The sequence below is a fragment of the Panthera onca genome, chromosome B4 (assembly GCF_046562875.1).
Source record: "Panthera onca isolate mPanOnc1 chromosome B4, mPanOnc1 haplotype 2, whole genome shotgun sequence".
Classification (NCBI taxonomy): domain Eukaryota; kingdom Metazoa; phylum Chordata; class Mammalia; order Carnivora; family Felidae; genus Panthera; species Panthera onca.
Window position 1 is genome coordinate 65,139,334 of NC_138345.1, and position 20,765 is coordinate 65,160,098.

The 20,765-nt window shown below is 35.1% G+C and overlaps 1 protein-coding gene across 3 annotated transcripts in view; it reads right to left on the reverse strand.

Moving 5' to 3' along the window:
• Positions 1 to 14,215: 14,215 nt before the first annotated feature.
• The window catches only part of SYT10 (synaptotagmin 10), a 66,502-nt gene continuing 59,952 nt past the window's right edge, over positions 14,216 to 20,765 (reverse strand). The window contains exons 6-8 of one of the 3 annotated variants that reach the window (XR_009617348.3): positions 18,256 to 18,385; positions 15,618 to 15,755; positions 15,153 to 15,250 (exon numbers count right to left, since the gene is read on the reverse strand). Coding sequence is in view for 2 of the 3 variants with exons in the window: in XM_060657945.3 (XP_060513928.2) it covers positions 15,179 to 15,250; positions 18,256 to 18,385 (202 nt within the window). In the remaining variant the exon portion in view is untranslated. Of the gene's footprint in view, positions 15,251 to 15,617; positions 15,756 to 18,255; positions 18,386 to 20,765 lie in introns of all 3 variants that reach the window. The other 2 variants (XM_060657945.3, XM_060657946.3) reach the window with 2 other exon arrangements.

Below are 20,765 nucleotides of genomic sequence, written 5' to 3' on the forward strand. Positions count from 1 at the left end.
TCCATCATTTAAAGTGTATAATTCATTTTTTTAGTGTATTCACCTAGTGGCGCGTTCATCAGTACAATCAATTTTAGAACATTTTCATCTTCCTAAAAGTAACCCTGCTCCTTTTTGCCGTCTTCCCTGCCTCCACATCCACTGCAGCCTCAGGCATCCATTAATCTAATTTCTGCCTCTGTGTATTTGCCTATGCTAGACATTTCATTTAAATGGAATCATCATACCGATTGGTATCTTTCGTGACTGGCTTCTTTCGCTTAGCATAACGTTCCAAGGTTCACTATGTTGTAGTGTGTACTGGTGTTTCATTCTTATTTATTGCCAAATAATATTCCATGAGGTGGATACACCACATTTTATCTTTCTGTTCATCAGTTGGTGGGCATCTGGATTGTTTCCTCTTTTTTGTGCTAATATGAGTGATATTGCTCTGAACATCCAGGTGCAGGTTTTTTTTTGCAGACATATGTTTTTATATTTCTTAGAGATATATTTAGGAGTAGAATTTCTGGGTCACGTGATAACTTTTTGTGTACAAGTTTGAGGAACTGCCAGACAGTTTTCCAAAGTGGCTGCACCATTTTGTATTTCTATTAATCATCAGTTAGGGTTCCATTTAATTTTTTATAATTTTTGCAATACTTGTTAGTATTTATCTTGTTTTTAATTTTTTAATGTTTTTCTATTTATTTTTCAGAGAGAGAGAGCGCGTGAGCATGCGCGAGTGGGGGGAGGGGCAGAGAGAGAGGGAGACACAGAATCTGAAGCAGGCTCCAGGCTCCGAGCTGTCAGCACAGAGCCTGATGTGGGGCCTGAAATTACGAACCGTGAGATCATGACCTGAGCTGAAGTCGGATGCTCAACTGACTGAGCCACCCAGGTGCCCCAGTTATTGTCTATCTTTTAAATTATAGGCATTTTAGGGGCACCTGGGTGGTTCAGTTGGTTAAGTGTTCGACTTTTGATTTTGACTCAGGTCAGGATCTCACAGTTTATGAGATTCTCTCTCTCCCTCTCTCTCTGCCCCTCCTCCTACTCGCGCATGCTCTCTCTCTCTCTCTCTCTGTTCACACTCTTTTTCTCTCAAAATAAATAAATAAACTTTAAGCTAGAGACATTTTAATGGGTGTGCAGTGGTCTCTCATTGTGGTTTTGATTTCCATTTCCCTGATAACTGATGATGCTGAACCTCTTTTTCAGTGCTTATTAGCCATATGTATATCTTTTTGGAGAAATTCTTTTAAGGTCCCTTGCCCATTTTAAAATTGAGTTCTTTATCTTTTTATTATTGAGTTATAAGAGTTCTTTATATATCTAGACACAAGGCTTTTATAAGATATATAAGTTGCATATATTTTCTCCCATTCAGTAGTCTGTCTTTTCACTTTCTTGATGGTATCCTTTGAAGCATAAAAGTTTTTAATCTTGATGAAGTTCAATTTACTTATTTCTTTAATTGCTAGTGCTTTTGTTTTCACACTTGAGAAACTGTTGCTAATTCCAAGGTCATAGAAATTTATGTCTATGTTTTCTTTTAAGAATTTTATCATTTTTGCTCTTACATGTAGGTATTTGGTCCACTTTGAGTTAGTTTTTGTATATTGCATGAGGGAGGGGCCCAACTTTGTTTGGATGTGGATATCAAATTGTCCCAGCACTATTTGTTAAGAAAACTGTTGTTTTCTCTTTGAATTATTTTGGCAAAATTGTCAAAAATTGGCTGATCATAAATATGAGGGCTCATTTCTAAACTCTAAATTCTATGCCATTGGTATATAGTATATTCTTATTCAATTATCAGTTTTTATTCTATTGCTCTAAGTTAGTTTGTGCATAGTTTCTGTTTGTAATGATACAATATACTTTAGAGATTAAAAATATATATAATATTGTATATGTAAATTCTTCAGAGGCTTAGTGTTTTTAGTCAGTGTTTTATTACTAAAATTTATCCATGTTGTAGGTAGAAATAATTCAGTTATTTCACTGATATGTCATAATTTGTTGTTGAATATGCCATACTTTCTTTATCTAGCACCCTTTCTATAGGCATGTGGGTCATTTCCTGCTTTTATGACCCCTGTTTTGTACAGTGTTTCTATAAAGATTCTTGTCCTATTTACTAAATGCACATGAAGGAAGGTTTCTCTGGGTGTATACTCAAGGGTGGGATTGCTCCATCCTTGGTAGGTAGGTGTTTCATAGATATTTCCAAACAGTTTTCTTACTATTAGTCTCCTATCAGAAATATATTAGGAATCCCATTAGTCACCACCTCTTCACAGTTGGTGTTGTTAGACTTTGTGAGTTTGTCAATTAATACTATATATCACTATCTCATTACAGGATTGATTTGTATTTCCTTGACTAATAAGGTGGAGGATCTTTTTATATGTTCATTGCCCATATGCATTTATTCCTCATTAAAACACCTTTCATGGTTTTCATGTTTCTGCCCAGTTTAAATTAGATTATTTAAGCTCTTATTGATTTAAGATTTTTTTTTTATAAACATTTTTTTTTAACGTTTATTTATTTTTGAGACAGAGAGACACAGAGCATGAACGGGGGAGGGTCAGAGAGAGGGAGACACAGAATCTGAAACAGGCTCCAGGCTCTGAGCTGTCAGCACAGAGCCCGATGCGGGGTTCGAACTCACAAACCGCGAGATCATGACCTGAGCCGAAGTCGGCCGCTTAAGCGACTGAGCCATCCAGGCACCCCAAGATTTTTTAAAATATAACTTGCTGCTAACCGTTTGCTAGTCATATGTGTTATAAATATCTTATCCCCAATTTGAGCTTCCTTTTCACTTCTGGAAGTTGTTTTTTTTTTTTTTTTTTTTTTTTTTGATGATGACAAGTTATTTAAGTTTTGAGGTATAATTGACATACATTATATTAGTTTTAGGTGTGCAACATAATGACTTGATATTTGTAAGATAATCATCACACTACGTCTGGTTAACATCTTTCACCATACATTGTTACAGCATGTTTTGTTCTTGTGATGAAAACTTTTAAGATCTACTCTCTTAAGAACTTTCAAATACTCAATACAATATTATTAATTATAGTTGCTATGTTGTACATTACATTCTCATGATTTATTTATTTTATAACTAGAAGTTTGTACCTTTTGCCTTTATTCAACAATTTCACCTTCCCTACCCTCATCCCATCGCCTCTGGCAGCCACCCATCTCTTCTCTGTATCTATGAACTTAGTGTGTGTGTGTGTGTGTGTGTGTGTGTGTGTGTGTATGTGTGTGTGTGTGTGTGTGTGTGTGTGTGTGTGTATAATGATACAATATGCTTAATGATATATATGTATATATATAAGATTCCACATATAATGAGATCATATGGTATTTGTCTTGCTCTGTCTTATTTCACTTCACATAATGCCCTCAAGGTCCATTCATGTTGTTATAAATGGGAAGTTTTCATTTTTTTAATGACTGAGTACTATTGCATTGCATATATATTTTACATGTTCTTTATCCATTCATCTGTTGATGACAGACATTTAGGTTGTTTTCATATCTTGGCTATTGTAAATAATGCTGAAATGAACATGGCAGGAGGTGGGTACAGATACCTTTGCAAGTTAGTGTTTTCCTTTTGTTTGGATAAATTCCCAGAAATGCAAATGCTGGATCATATGGTAATTCTATTTTTAATTTTTGAGGAAACTCCACACTGTTTTCCATATTTGCTGTGCCAATTTACATTCCCACCAATGGTGCTGGAGAGTTCCCTTTTCTCCATATGCTTACCAATACCTGTTAATTCTTATCTTTTTATAATAGCCATTCTAACAATGTGAGGTGATATCTCATTATGGTTTTGATTTGCAATTCCCTGATGATTAGTGATGTTGACCATCTTTTCAGGTACCTATTGGTTATTTTGATGTCCTCTTTGGAAAAATGTCTGTTCAGTTCATCTGCCCATTTTTTAATTGGGTTGTTTACCAATTAATTGGGTTGACTGGCTTTACTGCTATTGAGTCAGATGAATTCTTTATATATTTTGGGTATGAACCCCTTATTAGATTTATGATCTGCAAATATTTTCTCCCATTCAGTAGGTTGCCTTTTCATTTTGTTGATGGCTTCTCTTTTTTTTTTTTTTTAATTTTTTTTTTTAACGTTTATTTCTTTTTGAGACAGAGAGAGACAGAGCATGAACAGGGGAGGGGCAGAGAGAGAGGGAGACACAGAATCTGAAACAGGCTCCAGGCTCTGAGCTGTCAGCACAGAGCCCGACGCAGGGCTCGAACTCACGGACTGCGAGATCATGACCTGAGCTGAAGTCGGACACTTTAACCGACTGAGCCACCCAGGCGCCCCTGTTGATGGCTTCTCTTGCTGTGCAGAAGCTTTTAGTTAGTGTAGTCCTACTTGTTTAGTCTTTTGTTGCTTTTGTTTTTGGTGCTAAATTATTTGATGTAATAGAATTCATTGGTCTTTTAAAAAATACCAAGCATATTTTATGCTCTGTCATTCTCTGTCTCTAAAAAATTTATACTCTACAATAGAATTTTGAAAGTTTTTGACATTTAATGCTACTGGAAGTTGAATTTAGTATGTGGACTGTATTTTTCCCTATGAATAACCATTCTTCCAAGTGCAATTATTAATAAATAGTTCCATTTTTCCACGATCTAGTATGTCCTCTCTGTCACACATCTAATTTCCATATCTGTTTGACAAGTTTTTGCTCCATTTGTTTTGTTTATTTGTCTAACCTTGCACTAGTGTCACACTGCTTTAATCACTATAGCTTCAGAATAAGCCATGATATTTTCAGAGTAAGTCTCACCTCTTCCTCTTCCTTCTTCTATTTCAGCAGTCTGGCTGTTCATAGACCTTTACTTTTCTATACACATTTAGGAATCACCTCATCATGTTCTATTAAAACAAAATTAAAAAAAAAACTCATTTGGGTTCTGATTAGACTGGCTTTGAAACTTTGAGTTGCTTTAGATCAATTTGGAGGAAATTTAAATCTTTCCATTTTAAGATTTTCTCTAATTGCCTTGGGCTATTTCTGAGAAACTGGAAAGTCTTAGCCAGGGGTGCCTACCCCAAGGTCATAAAGATATCCTGCTTGGTCTTTCAGAAGCTGTATAGGCTTAAGGTTTACAATTAGGTGTGACATGTCTGAAATTACTTTTTATGTAGGATATGAAGTAGGTTTTCAAATTATTCTTTTTAAAATGAATTTCTAGTTGTTCCGAAACCATTCTTTTCCCCTTTAAGATTCATTTAAGGTTTTGTGTAAGGATATGGGATGTACAGAGTTGCGTTTTCTAGAGGTGGACCTAATAGCAGTGGGTAGTAGAGAATGGTTTGGTGAGAATCTGAAAGTTTTTAAACCAATTAGCAAGATTTGCAGAATTCAAATAACAGGTTTCATGGCCTGAACTAAAATAGTGGCAATGGAAAAATAGTTTAGAAATGAGATAAGAATAGCAAGACTCTAGGACATGAGCCTATGTATCATGCTCCTTCTCTTACCTTCTTTGCCCTTTTTTGCAAGGTCAGGGTCAATTTGGTATCTACTCCCTCCTTTTTAGCAACTTGATCTGCGCATACACCCAGCTTACGGCTCTTAGAAATATTTGTCGAATCCAAAGGTATTAGGCATTAATGATAGGAATGGTACTGGTGACAAAAACTAGTACCTACTGTTTGCATAGTGGTTTACATATTATAAAAATGACACATACATTAACTAATTGGTAGATCGGACAGACACAACTCATCTCAGTTTATAGATGAGTAAAGTAAAAGTCAATGAAGTTTATACATCTTTCATCTTGGTGATTTATCTACAGAGGCAAAAACCCAATAAGTACTCTTTTGTTTCATAGCATGTTTAGTGTTGTGTTCTGCTGAAAAAGCATCAGGTAATAAATTGTGCATGAAGTTTGAGGGCCAAAGACCTAGATTTGTGGCCCAGTCCCACCACCTACTATGTGAACTTGAGCTTTCATTTAACCTCTCTCAATCAGGCACCATCTCTGTAAAATGGGAGTGATAAAACCCACACGCCTTGTGGTAATGATCAAGAAACAGCATAAGTGAAAAAAAAAAAGAAAGAAAAGAAACAGCGTATGTTAAACATTTTTTAATTTGCATAAATGTTAGTTTTTATATTTCATGACACATAGAGAATAAAAGCCCAGACTTCGGAATGATTTAACCATGTGTTCATAGCTGTAGTTCTACCATTCAATGTATGTATGTCTACATAATTGATGTGAACCTCAATTTCTCCATTCAAAAATGGTCACAGTAATACTTCATAGGGATTTTGTGTAGATTAGGGCTAAGATAGAGCACACTGCTTGGTGCATCATACATGAGCTGTATGTTTTAGGCAATATGCCCAATTTAAAACAAGACAAAACCAAAAAACTCTCTCTTAATCCTTGACCCTCGCTTTCAATTACAGTTTCTGGTTGAAGTAACTCTATAGCTTTTAGCACTGCTTCTCCATTGCTGTTCACTGAGTTGGTTAGATTTTTGTACTCCTAGAGGCACCACTTCCATAGACTACGGTATGATCAATGCCCTCAGGAGCTGTGCAATTGGGTGGCTTGTTTGTGTTTTGTGTTCTCGGTATGATTTTTATGTATTAGTTCCTTTACTTTCTGGTTTGATTTCCTGCCGCTCACTCAGGCATAGCTTCCCATTTAGGATAAAATTTTCTGTCATATTTGTCCTGAAATTTAAAAAAAAAAATTGCTCATGAAAGTGCATACAAGCTGACAATTAGATTCACTAAGTGCATTCACAGTGGGAACTGATTCTGTTCACATAATTTATACTCCTATTTGGAACTTTTGGTGATTTTTCCATTTGGAGGAAAAGTGGGTTAAAAAACCAGAAACTGTCAGGTGTCCTATTTGTGGTGACTGTTCAGATATTTGGCTTTATTCTCTGTAGATATTGATGGGTATATAGTCCTGTTGTATATTTTCTGAGAGTGGATAGAATCAAAACTGCTCAAATCTAGCACATAAATGAATTTTTAATTGCTTATTAATGAATTGAATGCTTTTAAATTCTTTCAGATACACAGGTGGTGACAGCCCAAATTGTCAAATAACAACTCATGCTTTTCAGAGAGGATAGCTTTTGATTGCACTTTGCTTTATGTTTCTCACATATATTTTTTAATGTATATTATTTTTAATCATATATATTATATAAATTGCTTTTCTGATTATAACCTAATTATTATACCTTGTGGTTAGCGGAATGGAGGTATGTTTAACATGTGATCAAATGAAAAATTTGTCTGCATTTAAAAAAATGGGATAATAGGGATAATAGCCACCTGGGGGGCTCAGTCAGTTAAGTGCCCGACTTCGGCTCGGGTCACGATGTCATGGTTCATGAGTTTGAGCCTCGCATTGGGTGAGCTCCAGCCCCTCTTCTGGCTCCACGCTGACAGTGCAGAGCCTGCGTGGGATTCTCTCTCCCTCTCTCTCTTCCCCTTGCTCACTCATACCCTCTCTCTCTCTCACAAATAAATAAAATTAAAATTTTTAAAAATGGGATAACAATATCTGAAAATCAATAAGGAAGAGTATGGGGAAAATCTTAATGAAATCCAGATTTTCAAATAATACCTATGAAAAGTGATCAATACCACTAGAAAAAAAGAAATAAGAAAACATTGAAGAGATATCATTTTTGTCATGTTCAAATTGGCAAAGATTAAAAAAAATTGGCAAAGATTCTAATAACACCACAAGTACTGACTAGAGTACTTAGAAACTATCGTATATTGTTAGTGGAAATTAAATTTTAAATCAATGTGAATAGAAATCTAAACATTTGTTGGGGAGATATTTGGAAATACTAACAAAGAAAAAGCCATTTGTTCTTTTCAGAAGCAACTTAGATTTCATTTGGGCTCCACACACTTTTGGGTGTAGAAACTTAAGCAAGGCCAGACAGGTCACATCACTAACTCTTTATCCTACATTCTATCCAGAGGCATAGATTGATTTACTTGCTGCTTCTTATGAGCTGGTTCTTTTTTTGAACAACGATTCTAGTATAGAACATCCAGTTTATCATTGATCATGATTTCCTTTTGAGTCAAGTGCTCTGTTGACCACCTAAAACTAGATGCAACACCTATGTTGTTCCTTATGAAAATATTTTTGAAAATCTGAGGAAAAACAAAATGAACAAATGAACAAAATAATAGGTATACTCCAGCAGCTAGATCACTTTCTATTTATGGGGATTTTTTTTTTTTTTTGCATGTGAAACAAACGTAGCTAATATGTGTTAGTATTTACCTCTTTAACACTCAGGTAATGATTATTTCCTTACTCCTCAATGGAAATAATCTAGGACTGTACATTACTAGTTTTGTGAAAGAAAAATTTGTGTGTATTGACATTTTTAAGGTATATTCAGTTGCTTGAGTTAGTGAATTATTGATAAATAAATTACACTGCTTTCTTTGGAGTGCCAAAAATAATGACTGCTAAAGAAAATTTTATCAAAGGAAAGGTCTCACAATGAAATCTGAAAAAGGTATTTCCTTTGAGGACAAACAAAAATAATTTATAATCACTTTATTTATTTTTCAAAATACATAGGAAACAGTAAAATTATATTTCAAGTGCTTTTCCATTTTCTTTTACAAAAGTAATCATAAACTGTACACTTCATAACAGCTTGAGGTTTCATTGTTACATAATTCATCTGAACCTGACAAATATTCACACATTCTAAAGAAGACATTGTAAAAATACTGAAATGTGTAACATCTTTTAAAAGTGGTTGCAAAATATTTGTTCTAAGTAATACAATTATATGCAGTCAAGTTTCACAATTGGCTGGTTACCATGTACAAAAACCCGAAACACGAATTTCAAAAGATTTTAAAATTTCTGTTCTATAATGCAGAAGTCAAAGATATTGATTTGAACAATGGCTACGTATTACATCACAAACTTCAGTTAAAAAGTCACCTTATGAACAATGACTGAAGGATACCAAAAAAAGATCAAATATGATGGATCTAAATTATTCAATATCATGTGTGCATTGAAAAAAATTATGTTTTCTGGCAGTTGAGAATAATTGGCAAATATCTTGGACTATTCATTAGTGGAATCATCACATTTAAAATGTGAGTTGGTTCTTTTCTATTTTGACCTCTCAATTCTTCATTCTGAAAGACAGTCTCACTCACTGTGTTCCATAACTTACCCATATTTTGCAGATGAACCCCATCACTTCTCTCAGGTGGAAGGGTCAGTAAAAAGTTGATGCAAATGACGTGAACTGTGTTGGACTTTTTGTTTATAAAAAAACTATAAATGCAAATGTGTTGTATATTCAAGTTGGTTTATCTGCTTCTTTCTTATATAGGGATAGAATTAATGAAGCTATTCCTAATGGAGATTCCTGTGTCTTTTAAATGGGCAGCTTAAGGGGTGGGTGGGGAGGGTGGGTTAAATGGGCGACGGGCCTTAAGGATGGTACTTTTCGGGATGAGCATTGGGTGTTAGGTAAGAGATGAATTGCTGAGTTTTACTCCTTTTTTAAAAATACCTTTTTTTTAATGTTTATTTATTTTTGGGAGAGAGAGAGGGGGAGGGAGGGGTAGAGAGAGAGGGAGACACAAAATCCAAAGCAGGTTTCAGGCTCCGAGCTGTCAGCAGAGAGCCTGACGCAGGGCTTGAACTCACGGACCAGACTGCGAGATCATGACCTACGCCAAAGTTGGATGCTTAACCCACTGAACCACCCAGGTGCCCCACTGGGTTCTACCCTGAAGCTAAGACTACACTGTATGTTAACTAACTTGAATATAAATCTAAAAAAGTAAGTGGAAGGCTTAAAATGTCTTTTTAAGGAAAAGAATAAACCCACAAAATGATCTATATAGATACAAATAGAATAAATCATTCAATTTTTATAAAGAACGATTCTTTAGCTAGCCTTGGTGATTATAGTGTTCTGTTGTTTTTGGTTCACAAATTTTATTCTATAGCAAAATCATAGCCAAACTCTGTATTGATGTTTGGACTGGGAAAATAAAAAAAATAAAAAAAATTTTTTTGAAATATATAACAAAAACAAAAATCTGCATTAACCTTCCAACATTGAGACTTACTTCTCTAAGAATTTTTCATTCATTTTTATAATATGCCTCATTATCCATTAAATTGTTTTTGAGGGAACAAAAATATGAAGTTGAATAATTGAAATCCACCACCCTGTACAGTAAATAGGATTCTGTGCACGGTTGATGTAAATCACAACAAAATTGCTAAAGAAAATGACATATTTTTTTATGCTTTCATAAGATCAGGCATAGTTTGTTCTTCGGAGAGAGTTCTTATACCCAGGTGAGCTTAGAAGCAATTATTGTCAGTTGGGGATGAAAACAATTCCACATCAAGTGCCATCTGTATCTATCAATAGATAGATACTGTATCTATCAATAGATCTATCAATAGTCATTTCCAGTATTTCAATATAGATAAAAATAGAATTACTCTAATCAATTCCTCCTTGTAGGAGTGTATTTAAATCATCTCAAGCATAAAGAAGCCTATCTTTTCTCTTAAACACCTACTTATTTTTTCAAACACCATTTCTGGTATTCAAAATGTTTGCATGCAATAACTTAAGCCTCATTGCAGTCCTTAATTTAGTTCTTTCTTTTTGAAGTTTCTATACCATGGTATTGTCATGCCATCAAATCAAACCCTGGTTACCCACCTTCATGATGAGCAGGGTGAAAATGAAAAAAACACCTTTTTACTCTGATGAGAAAACACTTGAGCTGAATATTACTTTACTGCCACTGTTCAAATACACATCTTTTTGGTTAACTGTTAATGGTGGATGACAAGTATTATCAATGCGTCTTTTATTAAATTATTATTCACTGTAATTAACATAAAATTGAGTTAATATAGGAAAAGCATTTTAATGAAATAGAAAATTCTTACGTTAAAGAGCATCACTAAGTAATACATTGGAAACAGAATTTAGTTTAATCAGCTCTGTTTCCTATGTAAAGTATAAACTCACTATTTTCTTTTGAAGAATGGGTCTTAGTAGGTTCAGATGAATCATATCCTGAGCCATGTCACTGAGGAACTATTAAAATTCTGTGTCATGAATTTTTTTGGACAGTATTAGAAGATTTGTATTCCACCAAAAGTTAAAAGTACAAAGAAGATTTTGATTTTGCATTCAAAATCTTTATTTCCATGTGCTTTAACATCTGTGTTTAACTACCATTTAGTTACATAGATTTTAACTTAAAACTTTTTTTTAACATTTATTTATTTTTGAGAGACAGAGGAGTGGGAGAAGGGCAGAAAGAGAGGGAGACAAAGAATCCGAAGCAGGCACCAGGCTCTGAGCTGTCAGCACAGAGCCCAACACGGGGCTTGAACCCACAAACCACGAGATCATGACCTGAGCTGAAGTCAGATGCTTAACTGACTGAGCCACCCAGGGGCCCCATGTAGATTTTAACTTTAAATTACTTTACTTTGCATACTTCTGCATCATCTCTTATTGGCAGCAATAAATTCTTAGCCTAAAATCTATGAAAGTTTAGATCAACTGAAGTACATCAGGATAACCAGAGCTGCTGCAAGAACAAGTTGTGACTAAAACAGATCTCTACATTGTCTTTAGATTTAGTGGAGGCTGAATGACTTTCTGAAATCCTTATCAAGTCTATTTTGTTTTTTGTCTTAATTCTCAGGTAGTCAAGTTACCTGGTAATAATCACAATTAAGGTGGCAAAAATGGAATGCCATTCCATGAAACTATACGTACTGCACTTAGATGACATCAAGTGCTCCTTAAAGAGGTAAAGAAATGACTATGTGTTCAAAGTTAAGATTTTGTATCCCTTTGTTTGCAATAGCCTTCAGCTCTTTGGATAACCCATTCTGAAATAAGTTATATTTTGTTTTATGGACAGCAGAAGTTGAGAAGGGAGTGAAAGTTTAGCTTTTTTCATTTTTAAAGGAACTCATCATTAAGGTAAAGTCTTACGAGATTGTTCTTTATTGAGTCTGCAAAATCTTAAAATAATAAAAATTATAGGAGAATAAACAAGGTGGAAATGACAAGTATCATAACCAAATAGGTTCAAATATATTTGCTTTTATCTAAAACCTGAGTCAGTTTTGATCAACTGTGATCTCCCTGCAGTAACTAGAACACACGCACATTCGCCAAAACTGCATGAGAAAGTGGATGCTTGGCTCTGCGTTCCGTCTCTAGTTCCCTGACATAGTCGTAATGATAGTTTTTACTGAACTGTGAATGCATTCGTATCATGAGTTTTTACATGTAAAACAAAGTATCAGAAACAGGGCTAGCCTTACAAAGAAGATTAAAATTGTCATGAAAAATATTAAGAAACTAGTGTAAAAAGAATTGTCCGTTCAGATTTTGGTGAGAAGACTGTAGACTCCACAAACATTAATGTTCTTTCATATTCAATTTCCTCATTCCCCTGATTATTTAGAGAATCAGGTAAAATACACAAGTAAATAAAATAAAATAAAATAAATTAAATTAAATTAAAAACCAAAAAGAAAATCAGTGTTACAAAATGAATCAACACTTGCTCCCTTTTCCTAGACTTATGTTGGACAAGTCCCTGAATAAGTCCCTGAAATTAGGTGTTCATTATATACCCAAATTGCAACTTCATAATGGGTCAGTGTTGTCATTAAAATGTTAATTTTAAATACTGAAATTCAAAACATTCCATCTTCAATTACAAGCAGAAGGAGGATCAGTTTGAATCGGTGTGTGGCTGTGTAGAATGAGGGTGTGTTGTGTTGAAAGTGGTAGGATTATGTTTTTGCAACAAGACGTATTATTTTCAATGATCACGCTTTATGAATAGGAGGGTAAACGTCCCTCATGCGTTGCATGAAAGATGAGCTGTGGTAAAGTTTCTTTTCATCTGTCTCACAGGATTAACAAATACTTGGCATGATGGGTTTATTCTAATCCCTAGGAAACAGTTTTTAAAAACTACCCTAAAAACAGATTTTATCTATAATCCCCATAGTAAAGTCTCCTGTTTGGCAGGTTTGTGTTGTTTTCATCACAAGCATTGGCTTTTTCTCCATAGGAGGCAAAGAAAAGCAGGAGCTCCTAAGAATGCATAAAAAGTCCTTTAAAATATGTTTTCAGATGAAAATAATTATTATAGGAGATATAAGGAAATACAGTCGCTAATTACTTATAGGCTGCAGCTATATCTACTAATAAAACATCTGTCAGCAAAAATGTTATTTTATTGAGTATCGCTTGTCTTCCCATTTGACAATTTTTATTTCCTAGTGAAACAAAGATTTCCAAAATTGAAGGATCATCTTCAGTCATTCTGTGTATAGCAAATGGTTCTTCTAAACTTCATAAGGTAGACAATTATTTTCAAACAAGTTCCTTCTGTTATTTTTTATCAGCTAATATTAGCTAGAAATAATTTCTTTTGTTAGGAAGATACAGGCATTTCTGAAAAGTTTTAGGGAATTGTGTTTGCCTTTAAAATGTTAATGTGTAAAATATTTACATCTTGATTAACAGTAATGCCATCAGATGAGAGATGCCATGATCAAAATTTCACAGCTTAAATTTTTTTTTAACATGTAGAAATAAGGGATTCTACTAAAATCAAAATTTTATAACTACTGATAAAATTTTCTCATTCTGATAATGTGTTTTTACATTCTAAATACAGATTTTTCTTGCCTTTTTTGTTCTTTTAACCTCCTATCTTGAGATAGCTTTGAAATATGCACTATCCATTGCATATATCTCAAAAATACGGTTGAGGTCATTCAATATGGATACCTTCAGATAGGGTCCAGAAATGAGACAATAAAAAGTTGACCTGATTTAAAAGAAAGTTCTGTCATGTAAAAACATTTGCATAGTTTTTACAACTCCTGGCCTGATCCTTGATCCTTATGAAGGCAAATACCTTTCATGAAAGGATTGTGGGTCTGGGCCTTTAGAATTATTTTTATTTCTATTAAATGTGGAAGTTATGTTATTTATGGTATATGTATAGAATTTTCTGAAAAATAAGTCATCCATTCTTTAGGAAAATACCCAGTTCTAGTGATTAGTTTCTGATTGGGTTTAAAAGTCACCATTACTATGTACAATCTAATTGACAATAAGCACAGACATTTTATTGTACCTTTGGTGTAGTATGTTCTATCAGAAATACAGGATCTGTGTAATACCTTTATGTCATAAAATATACAGGTCACAGTACTTGAGAACTTTACAAACACTTAAAAAATAAATGACTTCTCATTCTATTGACTTAGGAATACTAACGCTACATTTGAGATAAAGATTATTAGAATTTTGAAAATATCAGTTAAACAGTTCAACAGATGTTTGAACCACTGTAACATTAAGACAGTATAAAATGGTAGCCCAAATGGCTCAACCTCCATTTTCCAGCTACTAAATATTACTCCTTAAGTTTAATTCAAAATTGTTCTTTAAATTACAGCTTTACGTGTATGCTTCAAAGAATGAGCTTGAGAGACAAAGTTTTGAGTTTAGCTGAGCCAAACCTCACTAAGGACCTAATTTTCTGAGATTGAAAGAATATATGATCAGATAAGTAACATTAATTTGATTGTTTAAGGATTTAATGCTGTTTAAGCTCAAAATTTCCATTAAAGTCTATATGGAACCATCTGTGGGACTAGAGATAAACATTGTAACAAAACCAAAACCATACATAAGTGACATGTGCTACTTTATACAATAGCAGCATAAACTATATTTAATTTTAGATAAGTATGGATTCTTTTAAAAGAATGTATTTCTTATGCAAAGAATTGCAACTTATTAAAACACCTTTGTGCTAATAGGTATATGAAATGAAGAATAAAATGCCTTATTAAAGTAAGGACTGTTTGTATTCAAGTAAAACATATTAAGATGTCCAAAGTCAAAGAAGGGACAAAAAAAAAAGCAAATGAAAAATTGTACATCAAGTTTGTTCATTATCAGGATATATTTTAAATGAGGAAATCAAACCTTCCACTCTTTTTCTGATCTGATGAGCACATGGTCCTGGGTCCTTATTAAAATGGTCTTTATTCTGGAGGCATTATGGTGTGGAAGGTGGTTTGGGAGATGGACAGGATCCTTGACTATCAAAACTGGTTGCCCGGCCAGGTAACTGAAAGACAATAATTTCATAATGCATGATCTAGTGCAAAAAAATAACAGAGTGGGTAGTTGTTGCTGTCTCTTAAAAAAATGTATATTTATTTTTTGAGTGAGAGAAAGCATGAGCAGGGAGGGGCCAGAGAGAGAGGGAGACAGAGAATCCCAAACAGGCTCTGCACTGTCAGCACAGAACCTGATGCAAGGCTCAAACCCACGAACTGTGAGATCATGACCTGAGCTGAAACCAAGAATCAGATGCTCAACCAACTGAGCCACCAGGGTGCCCCTGTTGTTACCTTTAATAGTGAATATTCACCCATGATATGCAGTCTCTGAGGAGAAGATATACATAAATACCCCCACCCTCCAGAACTCACCTTCTCGGGCAGCACGATGGGGCACAGACATCTCACGGAGATGTAGACACAGCATGGTACAAAATGGCATGCAGACCAACACTGTACACACAATTATTCATGACTAGAGATTCATTTCACATTCTATGAATGTTCTCACTGCAAAATAATTAATGGTTTGTGATAGTGGAGGACACTTGCTAGGTAAGCGCAAGAAGGCTCAAGGCACAAGAGACCGCATTGCACTTGTTCTAAGGCAGGAGGTGATTTTTATCAGGGTCATTAACGAAACAACAGGGACTGACTTTGGCAAATGGGAGCCACGGGGGTTGAAGAATAATTTCTCATGGTTCTTAAATATTACATGTATTTAAAAAGTTCAATTACAACAGGATAAACTTTTGATTATTTAGGTAGAAGTAGCCAGATTTTCTAAATGATGCTTTAGTCTCTGTCCCGCCAACTTACCCTGTTTTCGAGTAATTCTTCCTTTATTATTTTAATCCCTCCTCTGGCAACAAAAGACATAGTTATACACTCACCACTTTCCCAAAATGCAAAATCCAGCCAGTTCTTAGGTCTCTAGTCCATATGTTCTGTTTGACCAATGAATGTAGGTGCAGGAGTTGGAAAAAAGGAGCTACTTGCTGGAGAAAGTATATTTACATAGTCTTTAGTCCCATTTGTCCTCTGATACTCAGCTGCTAGAAAAATATCAGGGATCTTCTTCTGATGCCCAGATTGTAGCTTGTTCTTCCTGTATGTCCTACAATGACTGAAAAGTGTTCACATGTCCTGAGACACAAACAGATGCCTATTCCATAGCTCCCCTTCACCAGATAAATGTAGAGCTGCTTATTAAACACTTACAAGTAATTATAATATACCTTGGGTCACACAAACCCTATCCTGTTATTAGTGAAAAGTTTTTGCTCATACTATCTCTTTTCTCCTTACATAATTCTTGTGAAGTCTGGAGGGGCATGCATTTCTATTTTCATTAAATATGCAGGAATGCGGCTGTAGATAGAATAAGTGATTTGCTCAGGATTAGACAGCCAGAGAAGCAAGGATTAGAACCCACATCACTTTCCAGTGTGGTTCTCTGCCCAGCAAACTTTACTTTCATGTCTAGATTCTTAGAATTAATATTCACTTTTCAAATTTTAAGTAAAAACAAGATGAGAAGCAGGAAAATGGATAGTGATCAAATAATAAAAAGTATAGTATACTTTAGACAGTACACACTGTTGACATGAAACACAACTTTCCCAAGACTTGCTGAATTAGAATGCACATGTCTGTACTTTGAGGGAAAGTGCTGCATGAATGTGCATTTTTTTTTGTATATGTGTATCTTTTATGATTTATATGAAATGAAATGAGGTAAAGATTAAGAGCATTAATATATATAAACAGATATCTATGATAACAGTTCACTTCTGTTGCCTGAACATGCACTGTTCATATAGGGTTCATCAGATTTTCCCTATAATGTCCTGAGTAACAGCCAAGGTCACAGTTTTGTGACTAAGATGAAAGGAACCTGGACCCTCTGACATTTAGTTAATTACACTGTGCTGCCTTTCTCATTCAACCCAGGACTTAGTGCCAGATAAGAAGCAGAATCTTACTGGTGAACATAGGGCAGAGTATTTTTCATTTACTATGTGGCTGTCATAACTATTTTTATCAAATTGCATAAATTCCATCATCTACCACACAACGTTTTGTCAACCTGCATTATCTCTCAGGTCACATAAAAGACTTACTTTGTGACTCTTCAAGAGGCTCCAGCAATCATCTTTGAGAAAGAAAGTCATTTCATCTAGCAACATTCAGTGTATCAAGTACTGACAAGTAACTTAAAGCCTAAAAATCCTGATAGAAACTGGTATTGATACTTCTGGTTAATATAACTATTAATGTTAGTTGTAATCAGAGCTAACATTATGTCAGACTGCTAAGCACTTACTATTTGGCATTTTATTTAGTTTTACTCTTTGAGTTTACTACTGTTACAGAGTAACAGCAGAAATGTAGAGAGGTTACAGTAACATGTCCAAAGTTCTCTAATAGACAGTCAAAAAGCAGAGCCAGGCTTTGAACTCAGGCATGCTGATGTCTCAACATTCTAAATACTTGTGAGCACTTTCACTTCCTGACCAGAGTATTGGGAGATATACCTGTCCCTTTACACAGATGTATTAGAAGATAGTACTTCTATTTAAGGATTCTTGGGATGTTTAGGTGAGGTAGCTGTTGTCACAAAAGAGAAGCAGCAAAATTCGGTTTCCAGTTAGCAATAAATTTACTTGCTTGCTCTATTACTCATTGATAGAAGTTTCCAGGCTATGTAAAGATAATGACAGTCTTGCAATTTTCATGAGCTTACTGTCCAAAGGAATATCAAACGCAGAAAGTTTAGTGGTTTCTAAAATACAACAAGGCACACAAAACTCTGAATACTGGATGATAGAATATGTGGGACAGAAGTAAGAGCAGTCTCTGTTTAAAAAAATAGATGAATATATAAAATTTCAGACAAATGTTGGCAGATAAATAATATTTAAGCAAAAGAGATTAAGAGAGAGAGAGAGAGAGAGAGAGAGAGAGAGAGAGAGAGAGAGAGAGGAGATGTCAGGGAATCACAGCATACCTCCAGCAAGGGGTGCCAATGTGTTATTGGTTTTCGGTGATAGGCCAGCATTTCATTCCAGTGGTCTCGCCCAAGACCCTCAGCGTCCAGTCCTGTTCTACACACTCCTATGACCTCATTGTGTCCTACCCTACAATTCGGAGGATATCACACTTTCATTCCAACATTCAAAGATAAATGGAGTTTCATACATCTTAGCAGAATTTCAAGCATATGATTTAAACACTGGATTTTGTAACGGGCTCTAAATGATTCTGCAGATTAAACTACTTTAGGTCAAATTAAAAATCTTAAGTACACAAAATTTACTACACAAGATCAGCATTCAAATATGAATTTGTAAAAGGAGCACACATAAACCATTTTAGTTCTCTGTAACTTGAGCACATGTCACAATAAACTAGAATGAGAAACACTGCTCCTTACCTGTACTGTTGAATTTGGAAGCAGTACTATCAACTTTAAGTGACATAAATCAGCTCTCATTTTTTCTCCACAAGGCTTAATGTTTTATAATGATGCTTAGATTTCTTATCAAAAGGTCAGTACCCACTTTGTTGTATAAATGACCATATTTAATTGACTCTAAGTGATATGTCAGCGTATGTTACTGCTTATACTACAATTAAACAGGGCAGGGCTATTACAGCATTTGATTTATTATTGCATGGCACCAGAGCACACTGCACAACATTCCTATTTTCTATTCCTGTCCTGTTTTCACAGCAACAAATCAAAATAACAATGATAGTTAATATGTCTGAGAGCTTATTATGTGCCAGACACTGTTGTAAGTAATTTAAATGTACTAACTCACTTAATTCTCACACCATGACCATGAGTATCATTATCGTCATCTCATTTTACAGATAAAGAAAGTAAACACCCAGAGAAGTTAAGGGACCCACCCCTACTCACTTAGTAAGAGGCAGAGGCAGGGTATGAATCAAGACAGTTGACTCAAGTGTGCATGTGCTAAGTTGCGTAAGAATGAAATGTTATTTATTTATTATTTATTTATTTATTTACGCGCTCACTTATTTGAGGGGGTGGGCAGAGAGGATGGGACAGAGAGGATCCCAAGCAGGTTCTGCACTGTCAGCACAGACCCCGATGCAGGGCTCAAACCCACTAACTGTGAGATCATGACCTGAGCCAAAATCAAGAGTCAGATGCTTAACCGACTGAGCCACCCAGGTGCTCCTAGAATGGAATGTAATTTAAGGGCGTTTCTATAGGGTTATTTTGACAGACATCTCTAAGGAGACTTTTGAGATAATTTTAAGATCTTTTCATTACTTTCTTCCTGTCATTGATGTAGATATGAATGCTTAGTATCATGGTTCTTTCATATAAAGTTTCGCAAACAAGCGTATTTTTAGGAATAATTTTTCAAATCTTTCTGTTTTATATACTGTTAGCATCCATTTCCCTAAAACTGTCTGCATGACAAACACTCACTTGTATCTACCTGCAGTCACTGCTGTGCTAAATCAATAGGAGTAATTTTTTGGTAAAACAGAACAAGGGCTTCTGATGAAAACATTGCAACATTTTTAGAGTTTGAAATTTTAACCAATTCAAGATTTCTCTCTCTATAAATAGTAAAATTTTTTCCCATAAGCTGTGATATAAACTAATTGCAGATAGATGGTATAAAACATTTTGTTTTTTTAGTGCTTCATTTCCTCTGAGCCAGAGGATAGCATATCAATTTCTCTAGGTTACAGGGTTCTGGTTACTACTATTTTAATCATACCATAAAATGGAGCACTCTTTTTGAATATATTAGAACAAAATAAATGTAGTAAGACACTGTCTGTGTGCTGATAATTTTGTAGGTTAAACATACAGTATTCTTTTCTAAAAGGGGTGTGTGTGTGTGTGTGTGTGTGTGTGTGTGTGTGTGTGTCTGTGAAGCTGTGAAGCATGGGTGGGATGGGGTACATAGAGCTAGGTAACATTTCAGACCAGGCAAGAATGGGATAATAAAGTAGGAGCTAAAGCAGGAAGAAACTTCAGATGTGCACTTGGGAGTTTGCCATTGATTTTGTGAAAGAAGTGACTCAAAGTGTGTGAGCTGGAAGAATTATCCACAAAGCATGTTTTAAGATTGACGTGAAGGTATCAAGGCTGTCTTCCTATGGCCGTTATTCACCTTCCACTCTTAATACTCACTGTTAATGGTCCTGTAATATGCTAATGTCTTTCAAATGGGAAAAGTGAATCCCAAAGAGATTACATAATTTGCCCTTTCACACAGCCAGTTAATGATAGAGCCTGGTTAAGAATTACTAAATTCAGGGGTGCCTGGGTGGCTTGGTCGGTTGGGCGTCCGACTTCGGCTCAGGTCATGATCTCACGGTCCGTGGGTTCGAGCCCCGTGTCAGGCTCTGTGCTGACCGCTCAGAGCCTGGAGCCTGTTTCAGATTCTGTGTCTCCCTCTCTCTCTGCCCCTCCCCTGTTCATGCTCTGTCTCTCTCTGTCTCAAAAATAAATAAACGTTAAAA